General features: G+C 33.0%; 1 protein-coding gene across 2 annotated transcripts in view; it reads left to right on the top strand.

Annotated features, from left to right (window-relative positions):
* The first annotated feature begins 5,622 nt into the window (after nucleotides 1–5,622).
* Nucleotides 5,623–14,943, top strand: part of Amph (amphiphysin) — a 115,741-nt gene continuing 106,420 nt past the window's right edge. For both annotated transcript variants that reach the window (XM_089632381.1, XM_089632380.1), the window contains exon 1: nucleotides 5,623–5,781. In XM_089632381.1, coding sequence (XP_089488507.1) covers nucleotides 5,713–5,781 — 69 coding nt within the window. In that variant the 5' untranslated portion in view covers nucleotides 5,623–5,712. The remainder of the gene's footprint in view (nucleotides 5,782–14,943) is intronic.

Raw genomic sequence — 14,943 nt, 5'->3', positions numbered from 1 at the left:
TACTATGGTCTAATCTATTTGATTGTGGGTATCCTAAATACTTATAAACCTCATCCCTTTTCATACTAGTAATTTGGAAATTTCTAAATATACTCATAATATCGGTATATATATATATATATATATATACCGATCCATATAGAGAAAGGCAAAATTGTAGATGGGGACGAGAGTATATTTAGAAATTTCCAAATTACTAGTATGAAAAGGGATGAGGTTTATAAGTATTTAGGATACCCACAATCAAATAGATTAGACCATAGTAGTATTAAAAATGATATTAGGATTAAATTTCAAACTAGGATCAGGAAAATTTTAAAATGCAATCTATCTGCTAAAAATTTAGTAAAAGCAATAAATACTTGGGCAATACCTCTATTAACGTACTCATTTGGCATAATTAAATGGTCTAATACAGATTTAGATAACTTAGAAAGATTAATTAGAACTACGCTAACAAAGTTTAATTGCCATCATCTCTCGTCCCCATCTACAATTTTGCCTTTCTCTATATGGATCGGTATATATATATTGTTGTATAATAACTATTTCTATTGTTCTCTTTTATATATTTTACATTTATATTTTTTTATGTATGTATATTCTGTATTCATATGTAAAACAATTGTTATTATTTTGTAAAAGCCGCTATAATCGGCGTTAGTAAATAAATAAATAAATAAATTGATTTGAAAAAATAACGAAAAAAAAAAAAAAAAAATCCATTGCAGCAAATGAAGCTGGTCTCATGTTGCGATGTGACTTTACAGTTTTTGAAACAGTGACAAAACTTCAGAGATGTGCAAAATGGGTACCCAAAACCATTTGAAATGCAAAATGGAAATGGGTCAAAACTTTTCCATTTGAAAATGCAAAATGCAAAATGGTTTTTAGAAAAGCATTTCAAATGCAAAATGCAAAATACCTATTTTCAAAATGCATTGAAAATGCAAAATGGTTTCTCAGGTCAAACAATTAAAATAATTATAGAATTTTTAAACAATTTTGTCATTTAATAATGGACATCAATGTAGAACAAACATATTACATGATGGTAAATCCAAAAACACCACAACTACAGATTATGAAACCACAAAAAATTTGCGCGGGACTAATGTTGCCAACGTAAAAACGGTTCCATGATAACTCAACACAGTGACAATTCAACACACTTTTAAAAAGTGATGTAAAGTCATTAGAAACGATGAAAAAAAAATTTTTCAACCTTACCTAACCTAATCTAACCTATCCTACTTAACCCAGTTAATAAAGTTTTTGTTTCATCACTTTATATAACTTTTTAAAGATGTGATGAATTATCATTGTGATGATTAATCCGGTCACCCGTAAAAACATAGAAACTGCCATCTAACATTTAATATTACAGCGTCATGGCCATGTTCAGTATTTGAATCAGTATTTTTTGTAATGGTATCACTCAATTGCCAGGGCTCCTACCGGGGAGCAACTTGACAAATCTAAAGTATCTCTCATAGCGAGGTTGAGGACCGACTGATATTTGGGGCTTATGAAAAAAAGATGAGTGGAGAAAGTAGGAAGAATGTTGCAAAAAAGAATGTTTAAAATGGAAAATGCACTGAAAAAAGCATTTAAAATGCAAAATGGTTTTTAGAAAAGCATTTAAAATGCAAAATGGAAAATACCCATTTTGCATTTTGCATTTCCATTTGAAATGGATTTATTTGAAATAAAGCACATCTCTGCAAAACTTTTACCCTGACAAATCCACCCGGCACACCTAACCATCTGTTTAAATACAGGGTGTATCGGCACGTACCCGACAAACTTTAACCAGCTTTTCTTTAGCACATTTGGAGTAAAAAAATGTTATGGGCACTTCGCTGTCCGGTAACATTTTTTTTCAATTAAAAACAAAAAATGATAAAAAAATCCACACTCCGTCACTGTCATTGGCATTGTTTCTCATGTTCAACAGCTGTTATTAGCAAGTGTGTCAAAAAGCGTGTTCACTCTTTCATACACACTAAATAATAATAGCTAAAAATGAGACGAATGGTGCCATGCTATTTCTTTGTGATCGTAAAAGCGCGCTAATGTAGGTACGTACGTATATTATTCAACGAAACTCGAATAAAATATTGCCAGGTGGGTTTTCAAACTTTGACAAAGGATAAAACAGTGGTGACATGTGGTGAAAATATGAATAGTAAATTTTTTATTAAAAAAAAATGTTACCGGACAGCAAAGTGCCCATAACATTTTTTACTCCAAATGTGCTAAGGAATAGCTGGTTAAAGTTTGTCGGGTACGTGCCGATACACCCTGTATAAGTAAATTTGTCGACTATTACAGAGAAACAGTGTAAAAATATAATGGTAACTTCATCTTACGCCTCAACCTACATTAATGTATTATTTATGATTTTGGAAATACAGTAATGAAATGTAATTGTCATTGTTAAAAAATATTACCAAAAACTTGTGAAAAATCACCGAATATTATATTTTTGTAGGATTTGTGAATACCATTGCCTTTCAAAAACAAATACATATTGTCAATTTTCTTCATAACATAATTATATTTTTTTGTTGATACATAAATATATATATATATATATATATAGATATCACATATAAATAGAGTCTACATTCCTTGAAAAATCAGTTGTTCTCATGCGTGAAGTAGGAAGGGGGGTGTGGCGGCTGTCGATGTCATCCGAATCCTTCCGACGGCGAACAAACGGAGTAACCTGTGATCGGCGACCGCTCACTACCGCATCATGGCCCGGAACATTTGGGTTACCGGCACGCCAATTCAAGTACTCCTTGAGTTTTTAACTTTAAAAAGTCAATTCACATTACTACTGATTGTGATACCTAGGCCTGGCGAGCGCTTGTAACCGATTGAAAACTGTGGTATTGCACAACGGACAATTAACCGATGTTGTGGCCCATACTCTGAATTCCAATGTTACCTCTATCTATATACCTCAATGATAGTAATAGTATAATAACGATAAACTTGAATTCCGCTTCACACTTATTACACAGATAATGTATAAATAGCAATTGGTTTCAAACTTAATTTCCACAAAAAACAACTTTTGATGTCAAGAGGGATGGTAAAAGATGCAATAAAGCTCATTCTTTTCTCAATCAAAGTTAAGTTAGAATATTAGGAAATACACATAAATTATTAAAATAACCCTAACTAACAACTGAACCTATTTTTGGCATGTTTACATAAATCCCCGATTTAAAATGTTGTCTCCATTGGATATTTAAGTTGAAATCATGTGTCAGGTTTTTAAATAGCCTTTGCATTAAGCAGAATTCGATAACTTTACCAAAATAGCAATGGTAAATCATGAAATATGCAGTGTTTTTAGTATAGTGTCTACTGCATTCAAGGAGCTAGCAGCATTGATTCCTGATGCACCGGTGCACGTGCGCGAAACTCGACGGACACGAACTGAACACCCGTTCACGGTTGATGTTGGCTTCATGAGAACGGGCCGTTTTTACGACTCGTTTTTGTGTAAGTCGGCTCGTATGTGGAACGAGCTACCGGCATCTGTTTTTCCTCCCTCCTATAATCCGAGCCTCTTCAAGGCCCGCATTAACAAATCCCTTCCTACAGCCCCTACCTTACTCCGCCTCACAACGCCGCCCAACCGGGTGGTGACATAGTTCCCCTGTCTGTGCACTGCACAGGCAGGGACACTCTTGTGAGGTGTCACATAAAAAATAAAAAAAAAAGTCACATCTTTTCCAAGCTTATTTCTAATAAAAGTTTGTTTATCCAAATACTGTAGAATAGTTGCTCTAGGGCCTAGGCTATTTGGTTTATCTGCATTGACCTGCAAGCATAAATAAATATATATCTTCTGGCTTTGTCCTAAAAAACCATAGATTTGCCAATATTTGTACAATTCTCATTCTGAGAAGCTCAGAATGGACTTTCACACCAATGAAAATCTGTGAAAGTTTATTCCATATACTTTCAGAGTTTTTCAAGACGTCACAATACTTTGGTTCCAATTTTCGATCGAACCCCTGCTGCAAGGTAAATCTATCAAATATTTGAACAAATCAAATTCACATTTCAAATGTATTTTTTTTTAATTATTAAAATAAAATAATAATCATATTTAGAAACCTACTTTATCGGTTTTCTGATTTATACTTATCAGTTCCAATTTAAAAAATAAGAAGTTCATTGAAATTGAATAATTTTACACACTACGCAGGAATACAATTTCAAATCACTTCACGTTTTCACCCATGCACCGGCAACCGAAATGAGTATGTTTATTAATGCCTCATTCAGACATTTCTGTTTTAGTTGATCAATTCGATATTTGTAAGCATATTAACAAGTGTGAACCCTCTTTCACCAAAGTTGATCAAGTTTTTAGTTTGAAATCTTCTTCAATTAAATCTGACAAGTCAGAACGCGACGTAAAAATCCCTACACACCTCCCTGTAATCGGTGGAAATATCATGGCACATGTATGATGGGGTGGTGGGGAGCGGCCTATATCACTTCCTTGATCACCGCATGAGTCATAGAGCAATCTTTCCTCCATGACTGGAGTAGACAAATCGGTGCAGTTACGCCCAGCGACAATTCTATTATATTGCTTCTAAGATATTCAATTCACTCAATACCAGAAAATCGGAAACTGAACATCTTTATATAAAAAAATATTCAGAATTGGCTATTGGTAAAGGGATGGAACTATTTCAAAGAATGTCTCGTGTCATTAAATTAATTTAACTGCTCTTTTATTCCATTCTATTCATATGTTTTCTTTTTATTTTTATCTCTCTTTTCTTTTTTTTTCTCTCTTATTTCTGTATATCGTAACATTGTAATCTAAAGAATTATGGCTACCATAGTACGGGCAAGTGCCTAGTATGGTGGCTGTAGACAACAAAAATAACTGTAATCATTTAAATTTTTATGAATAAAGAAACACAAAAAAATAAATATTTATAAAACTATACCCCCTCTAACTCTGAAATCGGGACAGACGAAAAAAATATATGAGGTCGGAGAACATGAGCCACCCATTGTGTAGTGAAATAGTGTTGATTTTGGCGTCATTTTGCTTTTTTTGATTCTCGCAGTATGGTGTCCTGTTTTTGGATTACCATCATTTTGAGTAACTCTTCAAAACACTCCATTTCCATTCTTAAAAAGCTCTTCGGGTTTAATGGTTCCAGATTCGGCTCAAATTACAGCGTTATCAACCAATTCTTCACCCAAATCCAACGTTTCCCTTGTTTACATAATTGCACACAACAAATTGCCAGAGCCATTCCTATTTTTTGATGTTTGGAAACTTTTTTTTTATTTTGAAAGCCATCTTAATCAGCTTCCTATTGCGGCAGGGGCGTGTGTAGAGAAGACGCCAATTTCACCCCCCATCATTTTACTCCCTGTATCTCCACCGATTGCAGGGAGGTGTGTAAGGGCCATGTCTGCCCTTTCAATAATGCAGTTTGAAATTCCCGCGGTATTCGAGGAGCCGGAGAGCCCGTCAGGTGCTGCCCCTTCTGTGCCCCTCGGTAAGCTCGGAGCCGCGCAAGTCTCCCGCCAGGAGGCCTGAGAGAGTTGACAAATGGAAGCCTGGTGACGTGCCGGTAGAGGCGCTGTATGTCAGTCAACTCGCGGATCGCACGGGGCTCGTAAAAGTCGGACAGTCGGCAATGAAAAGTGGCAAAAATGGCAGAAAGTAAAGGTGCCTTAATCGCGAAAACAATGCAAAAACACGCAGGAAGGGCGAAAGAAAAGGTAAACTCAATCTTTTCAATGTAATTAGTGTGTAAATGAACTACGGTATTCGTTGGCATTTTAACCAAAGTTGTTCGTGTTGTTTTAAGTGTCTTTATTTACATTTTACTTGTGCGCTAAAAAGTGGGTTAGAATGTTTATCCGATTTGTTTATTATGTTTCGTGGCTATGTTATAGGGTTTGTTCTTAAAATGAACCCTGGAGCGAAGTGTTTATTCCACCTGTTGCGTTACTCGAGAAGTTTAGTTTTGTGGTCGGAGCGATATTGTACAAAAGTTGACGGGTTCTTGTTTACAAAGCGAGACAGCTGATATAAGTTCGAGAGTTGAAGTAGAGAGGAGAAAGGAGAAGGTCCACCCCCCCGAAAGAAGGAAGAGAAGAGAATCTGCGAGAGTTCGCTAAATCCCGGCGCCTGATTGAGCAGTGGCATATATATTCGGCTTTTCCAGGGCAATACTCCATTCTAAAATTAGTGTCGCCAGAGCCATGCTGTAATCTGCTCCCGGAATAAACTCAATTTTCGGAATGACAAATTAGTCGACTCCTTTGCTCTAAATCCGATCATCTAACGTTCGGCTTACTTTCAAAAATCACTATTGTATTATTTCCAATTAACAAATATTAGTTACGTGTTGCTGCACCCGATAATAATTACATAATTGTGTGTTAAAACTGCCTGCTAATGATATTGTAACTAATTAATTATTCACCCGTCTCTAAATTACTAGTCTCCTGCATTATTGTTATTATTACAATATTCGACATTAGTCAGATACTATTTTACGAGATTTAACTTACGTCATTATTATTGGCTGATGGTGCATAATTTTTAAATAGAAAACAGCGATCCTTCAAAAAAACCTTTCCTTGGAAAAAAAAACACGCATAATATTTGTTCCTCTATGGATAACACAAATTGGGCTGTTCTTGTGTTTGGGTTCTCAGCTGAGTAGACGGGCCACGGTCAGAGTCAAACATTCAAGTACCTACTTACTCTTCATCTGTTGTACCTCAATATTCAAAAGAAACAATGTTTGATGATAAATCGGTACGATACTATCAAGACCAAAACCAATATTAAAGATAAAAGAGTTTACGCAAACATCTGCTGTCAGAAATCAAAAACATTTTTATAGAAATCTGTATGTTGAAAACGGAAAGTTTACAATATGTCGAATAAGTGAATTTGTATAATTTTCCAACTCAATTATGTATTCGATTTACTACGTAAACTTTTCAGAATTCCTAATTATTTTTTTTGTTTATTATTTTAACTGTTTTTGTATAAAATTATACTAAAAACCTGATGTCTTTCATGAATTAATTATGTTTATACATATTTGCAATAATAAATCGTTTTCAAACTAAACTTCTGCTAGAAAGTTATTTACTTAATATTAGTATCGTATATTATTATGTATGGGAAAAATAAAATTAATTAATTAATATTGTTTAAGTATTTTTGGTTCATTTAGTCTCATTTATTTATCTAATTCAACTTCCACAAATACTCAATAATTTATTGAGAATGTACTCCAGAGAAACCTCCAACAATTGTAATAGTTTATCAAATTGTACCTATATTAGTTACAATTTTTGTAGAAAAGAATATTTTCAAATACAATCTATGGCTAATATCTACGTCTTTGAACCTTGACCATAGAGTTCCCACACATTTACCCTAAAAACCGGTTATGGAGGGTAAGAGCTCATTTAACGCAGTATACCGATTCTCATCCCACAACCCTACCTTATTGGCTTTATTACAAATCAGATTATCTACTGCTTCGATTGATTAAATTACGCTCTTTCGATGTTGATATTTTTACAAAATATAATGTATGGAAAACATCTTTCGAAAGAAATTTTTCGGGTGTAAAAACCCTTCCCTCCAAATCTTTAAAAGTTGGTCCGGAAATTATTCAATTTATAATGTTGCTCGAATTGACTTTATCTGTGTTTAGTGCAGGTCTGAAAATTCAGATACTTCCTCAACCTTACCCTTCTTCGCCTTGTTTAACGCCGCACAGGAGGCCTTGGGTTTTCCCTCAGTGCCTATATCATCCTTTGGGAAGCTGTGTGGAGATTCCTAGCAATTTTCCTTAAATGGGTTTGTCATAGGTTCACTTGCTCCAAGCAGTTGGAAGTCATAAGCGGTATCATATTATTTTTTAAGTATCTGTTCATCTTTTCACCGATTCACTAATGCAGCACATTGTGCAAGAATTTAAACTCCGATTGTAAAAAGACGGAACATTCCTGTGTTATTGATTTTAATTTCCAAGGATGGAATTCGCCTTTATAGCATAATGCCTTCGCCTTTCTATTACAAATACTGGTTTCCAGTTTCCACCGGACCGGTCCCAAACAAGTAGTAGAATAAACGCCCCCACCCACTGGCACAGATTTCTACAGACGTTTGTTTTGTTTCTTGATCATTATTTGATCGAATCCCAATACCAGGACTTAACTGAAAGATGGAAGCTATAATAATTTATGGCTCTTCCAACACTACCCCAATTTTCATCTTAAAACATTTTTTTAACTGTCTCAAGTAATACCTAGTATTTAGTATAGATCTTTAAAAAAAGCAAAGAGTAGGTCAAAATTTTGGTCATCATATTTTTTCATAAATCTAGAATTCTCATTGCAGTGTCGGATTTCCAATTTACGTTTTTTTTTACTGTTGTAGAAAATTTAAATGTTTTATCATTATTTAAGCTTATGCTTCAAAAATAAAATAAAACACCTTTTTGTCTTTTTTGCATATTTATTACCAGACAATTTAAACCATATATCTATCATCAAAAGTAGTGCGTGATTACTGCGATATATTGCCTATATAAAGCTATTTAGGGTGCTTTAGTAAGTTTTTTCCCGGCGATTCGGTTGCTTGTCTTTGTAATAATATAACGTGATAATTTGACTACGTTAAAAAATACACTTTTGGTTCTTACATCACTTTCTGCGCACGGATTTCGTTAAGTTGTCTTTTGTAAACACTTCTGCATACTTGCTCGATAAAATTTTTTAAACCAGCACTAAATAATTTTGTACAGAAACAAGTCTTTTTTACGTACGGGAATCTAGACCGATGTAATTTAACTGCCCATTCGACCCCAAGAAAGCAAAAAAAATGTTTTTTTTACAAAAAGTAAAAGCTGTAAAAACATTTTTTCTTGTATAATGAAGCAAAAATTCTGTTTGTTTTACTCCAAAAAAGTCTCCAATGCTGAGTTATCGGTAAGCAGCAGATTTTAATTTTCTAGACGGTGAATTAGTAATTTACCCAGGGATCCCTCTAAAATTTGAGATTGTAGTTAAATTAAAATAAACCCCACGGAAAGATCGATTTTCTAAGCCTGCTGGGGCAAAGTCGACCGTAGGTCCGTCCATTACGCCGGGCCGCGCGCCGAATATTGTTTCTACACGACTTCATCACTTATGACGTTAAGATTCTTACTTTTATTTTAGAGTTTTGAAAGGGCAAATTCAACCGCAGGTCTCTCCAATACACCAGAGCCGCGCGTCGCAAAAATCTGTCAGCAACTAGTTCTGCGGTATTACGACCGGTATACGCAGTACGCATTTGCGTAATTATGAGTAACGTTTTCTACTAACCTGTTCTTATCCATTTGTATTATCTATTATGAGTAAGACGGTAACAGTTTAAACAAGAAAGAACATCTAATAAATACACTAAGTATTCTGTTGCCCGAGAGAAATATTTCCCGTGTGTATTAATTTGTTGTCGTAGGTAATTTATTCGTTAGTCCTCACTCTAAGATGTGCCACCTTGCTTTATTATTTGTTCCTGTGTTCAATGTCACGATACAAAGCATTTTTAAGATGTTAACCTCGAAACCGATAATGCCAGATTGTTTTTTAGTTTTATTTGAAGTATGTACTTCTATATTATTATTATTCCAAAGTCAAGAAATTCTTATGGTTTACGAATTAAAGTAAATCCCAATTTAAAAGTGGTTTTCTTTAATCTGGCTTAATTGTTTATCATTTTGTTATAAACCTAGATTATTCTCAATTTCTTCTTGAAGCATTCTTTAATTTTAAATTATCTTATCTATTTTGATAAATAAACCACAATTCAATATGTTTTTTCTGCGACACTTTCCGTCAGCCTTGAACGTTAGTTGTTGATTTTTATTTATATTATATATTATTTTACTCTGCATAATTATTCGTATTATTATTGGTTTCCTGTTTTAATCGCACCGTATATACTGTATATTATTACCCAATGCGTTTTGCTTTTTTTTTACAAATAGCCCTTCGATAATCTTTCGAATTTCTTGCACATATTATGTAAAGTTGTAAAGGTAGCGTAATATACCTTTCCCTGCAGTATTTCATCACTTGTGATAACCGAGGGTAAATATTCGGTAAATATACTAAAAATAGGGACACGGTTAATAGAACAAAAAACACTCTGTATCAGATATATAACATTGAGAAATATTTCAGTTTCCGTAAATAAAAATAATGTATTTTAATAGCCATTTCGTTTAAAAACGGATAATTTGCGACTTATTATTTTTTAATTAAACCCAAACTACGAACCTATTTAAGGATCATGGGTTCGTATTATTTTGGCTCAAATATATTTTTTTAAATATTTTTTCTCGTTTGTAAGGCTCCTTTGAGGTGATATTTCGGGAACTTAGCACTATAAAACATAGCCAAGTATACTAATTTGTTATCAAGTAGATGGAGTTTTAAATATAAACCGCGCAACATGTGCCATTAATATAAATATAAAGTTTTGTAGTATAAAGTGTAAATAATAGTAAAAAAGGTAAGAAAATATATATATATATATATTATTGACAATGACGTCTCAATTAACTAATTTGATGATGTTAAAGAACATATTTCTTTTTTTATATTTGTTTATTATTTGTGTTTTACAATAAATATAAAATGTTTACAAGTCATACTGTTTTAATTTATACTACACTTCCATTAAAAGCATTTGCTTGTGGATGGAAGAGGAGTGTACATTTGCGAAAAAATAATATAACTAGGTTACAAAGTAAAAAAAATTACAAAATTAAAATCCGTACAAATTATTGTATTTGGAAGGAAGAAAAAATATATATTATGGAGGATAACTAGAGTATAGTAGGATAATTTGTGAGATTTTCATGTGAAACTAGGGGAATCAGTTTTTTTGTTAACGATTTCCCTAAAATATTTTTTTATATAGTTCAATATTTGTTTTTTATGCTTCTGATTTATTCTGGTAATTTATTAAAGAAATGTTTTCCTTGGTGATTATAATGGTGCTGGGCAAAAGAAGTGTGTAGTTTAGGGCATGCACATATATATTTAAGTCTGGTTCGATTTTCAGCTATGAATGAATATTTATCTTTTTCTTTTATAATTTGAATAATTGAATTTTTCATAAATAAGTGTTTAAATGTAGGAACTTTGAATTCTTCGAATACGTGTTCAGTGGGGAAGTCTGGAGGTTTTTTTAGTATTATTTTTATTATGACTTTTTGAACAATCTATGGGGGTCAGGTTAGTAATTCTCAATTATTTTACTTCACTGAATATTATTTATCTAATAAGTCTACTTATTTCTCGTTGGCAGGCTTATAGCATCAATGACTTGATTCGTACTTAAGAGTGGTTTGCTCCTTAGCCATACTCGGTAATTTATTAATGCCGTCTTACCATTTTGAAAGCGGTTTTTAATAGGAGTAGGTGCGGTACAAGGCTCAATGATATCTGTGCTGCCGCTGTTGTTGTTTATGTTCTGTATCTCCGCAGCAAACAGACGCGACCAACAGAACCTACAGCAACCAACACACAACACATCCAACCTAGAGAAACTCATCTTCTACAACTAATGTCTGCAACTTTGTCCATAACAGAACTGATGATGTGTCTATATTCTTAAGGCGAAGCTTAGTGCCAAATCACTATTTTGATTAATCTTTATAACTAATTGGTGTACATTATGATACCAAAAATATGATTTAGATACATTGAAGGTTTTCCTATCGTTTCGCTTGAGTAAAATACAAATTAAAAAAAAAAAAATAACCCAATAAAAAATATAATTGTAAACTACTAAAAAAATACTGTATTGTAGCTAAGATTATCTGTGACAGTTTCACTTGATTAACTTTTTTTCTTTCTTATAAAATTATTTACAAAATAAATAAAAACCAGTTTTGTGCTTGAAATCGAACGTTTCTAGACTCCGTTTGTCAAGCGATTTTAATGCCTATTACCTACAATATAAGGTATACCAAGAATATACACATTTTTGACTTGTAGCTTCCTCTTAATTCGTTTTCCGATTTTACTAAATGGTTCTCAATCAGAACCGAACATTCAAATCAGATTCTACCGAACGTTCAATTCATTGGGACTTCAAATTGTAAGAATGCTTTTTTGTAAATGAAAACTTATACGTCAATACACCCAATAAAAAAACGGTTTCGTTTATAACAGTACAATCGATATGCTATTTTGGTACAAACGAAACATCCAAATTTGATAAAATATTTCGATTATATTTTGTATGACTTCAATAGTTCCGCGTCGATTCTACTTTAGACGATTGCTTCACCCCAGAGATGATATTTGTTTATACACAATGTCAAATAGCACGCATTCGTTTCAAATATTTATACAGAGTTACAGGAAGGCTCATAAATCGGCAGATACACCGCATATCTCCAGGGGTCGGCTCCAGGATAAATAAATCTGTATTGGTTCCTTCTTTACTCCAGATACTTTGATCGATAACGTCTTACTCCGGATTTCTCCAGAAATAGTTGAGATATGACTATTCTCGGATTGCCGTTACTAACGGTGGTTGTTGCCTTTGCCTCGGTTTGTTTTATTTAGTATTTTGTCAAGGCCGCCGTCATCTTTTTTTCTTGCGTTCATCCGTGAAATGTCCGATGCGCCTCGTCCAATTTCCCGCCGAGGTATTGACATCTTAATCGATTTGGTGAGGACATCTATCAATCCGGTTGGCGCTTCGCTGTCACTTCAAGATCAAATAGTAACGAAATCGAAAACGTACCAGCCGATTAAACTTTGCTAATCGATTATTTTGTTTGATTCTGGGGTATTCAATCATTTAATGATTCCCCATCCGTCTTTAGCCAACCTAACACTATTAGCCGTGAGAATCTTATAACATACTATCTCTGCTAATCGTGTATACATTTAAAAAGACTTAACAACCTACAAAATAAAATAAAATATGCTATGTTGTAGATAATTGATGTTGTTTTTTTATATGTTTTTAATAATATATTATTATTATCTGCATAATCAATATCATCATATTATTAAAACGAAATTAAACAACACAATTTGTATCTAATGTTTAATGAAAATTTCAACACCCATAATTTAATATTCAATAGGTACATAATTAATATTAGAATATGGTATATAAGGTGTGACAAGTAACCCCAAAACATAAGTTTTTTGTAATAATGTAATTACCCTTAATCGAATAATTTGCTTTCTTTGAGGAAAATAAGTTGTATATTAGCTCAAAAGAAATTACTTTGTTCCTTCGTTGTGATAGTTTTCCCAACTTTCAGCGTGTTTACAATTAAAGCCATTTGTTTCAACGCAGTGTACTTACCTAGAGTAATACATTAAAAAACACAAGAATATGTATTTTAGAAACGGTAATCAAAGAATGGACTAACTTCACATAAATACATGTTAAGAAGCGGTATGACTTCATTCATACTTTGTGTGAAAAGAATATGTTGTGATATTATTAATGTTCACTACTTTCTTCTTGATACTTTCTCTATGCGTTTGCTCAATTTTATTGAATGAAGTAATCTTGTTTTTAATGCTTGTCGTTTTCTCAACCTTCATTTTCTAATTATTATACAAATTTGTTTATAAACACGTCCATCCAAGTGAATTCTTCCATAGGCGTCATATTTTATATATAATATTATCTTATATGTACGCGTTTCGTTGTTAATCAAATCATGATATGACTGATAAGGTTTAATGGGTTATCACCAATCAGATTTTTATTGGTTCTTATCAATACGTTTTTAAGTAGGTACCGATTAATTTTTTATATGCGTTAGAAAAAAAAATCTGTGCAATTGTATGTATAGGACTGCCAGTCTATTTTTTTTAACCTTTTTTAAAAAAGTTTGATATTTGAATGCAAATCTTGGAAGCGGAAATCAACCCCTTTCCTGACATTAGATCGAGCTGAAAGTCGGCAGATAGACTCGTCGGTGATAATGCATTGATGGCCAAAGAATTAAGTCACGTGTTGATTATTAAATTATTTAAAAAAAAAAAGTTTTAATATTTTTTTTGGAAATTTCTTACAATTTTTCACAACACATGATTTCTACTACCGGAAAATAGATAGCAAAGTTCCCGGATATACCAGCTTATCATTTGCATTTCATTGATAAAAAAAAATACAGCAGTATCGCTAACCGAAATGCCGCCTAGTTATATTCAGATTTCAGTATAGTTTGTCTACAAAGCGTTGTGAAATTCCCCACGGAACTAACTGGTTACTGCAATTCTTAAAACTTCAAGGTCGTGAGTTTTGGCGTATTCTTGAAGATGTTAAATAATTACGTAGATACCGCTTCCTCATTGGTTTGGCCCGAGCTCGAGGGAGATAATAATAGTATTTATATCCGCATAGTATTTTGGATAAATACTCTAAAAACGGTGATTGTGAGATTACGTTATCTTCTGGTTCCAAAACTTCGGCACAGCTTTCTAACCTTGACCTTCTGAAAAGGCATTCGGCGTCATCGATATGCTTATTTACTCTCAAGAAATAGTTGTAAGCCGCTAAATCGTGAGCACATACTCCGGTAAATCTTTAACAGGCGTATAAATTTAGGGTGTATAATTTTCGCATTATTTAAATGTAATCTCATCTCAAATTTCGCAATCTCTTTAAATTTTGCTGATCTGTCAACTTAGCAAAATTTATAGAAAATAGGATTAGGATGATTTTAAAATTTATTCTGTAGACAAATATTTGTCATAGTACTTTGTGTTAGTAGTAGCTATTACTCAGTTCAACCAATTAAAAAAATAATTGAAACGTACAAAACACACAAAAGATTAACAAATAAGCGAACATTTTCGTTAGCTATTTTCGTA

The sequence above is a fragment of the Hesperophylax consimilis genome, chromosome 6 (genome assembly GCF_061612785.1).
Source record: "Hesperophylax consimilis isolate HC1 chromosome 6, BYU_Hcon_1.0, whole genome shotgun sequence".
Lineage (NCBI taxonomy): Eukaryota > Metazoa > Arthropoda > Insecta > Trichoptera > Limnephilidae > Hesperophylax > Hesperophylax consimilis.
This window is presented reverse-complemented; position numbering and strand designations above follow the sequence as displayed.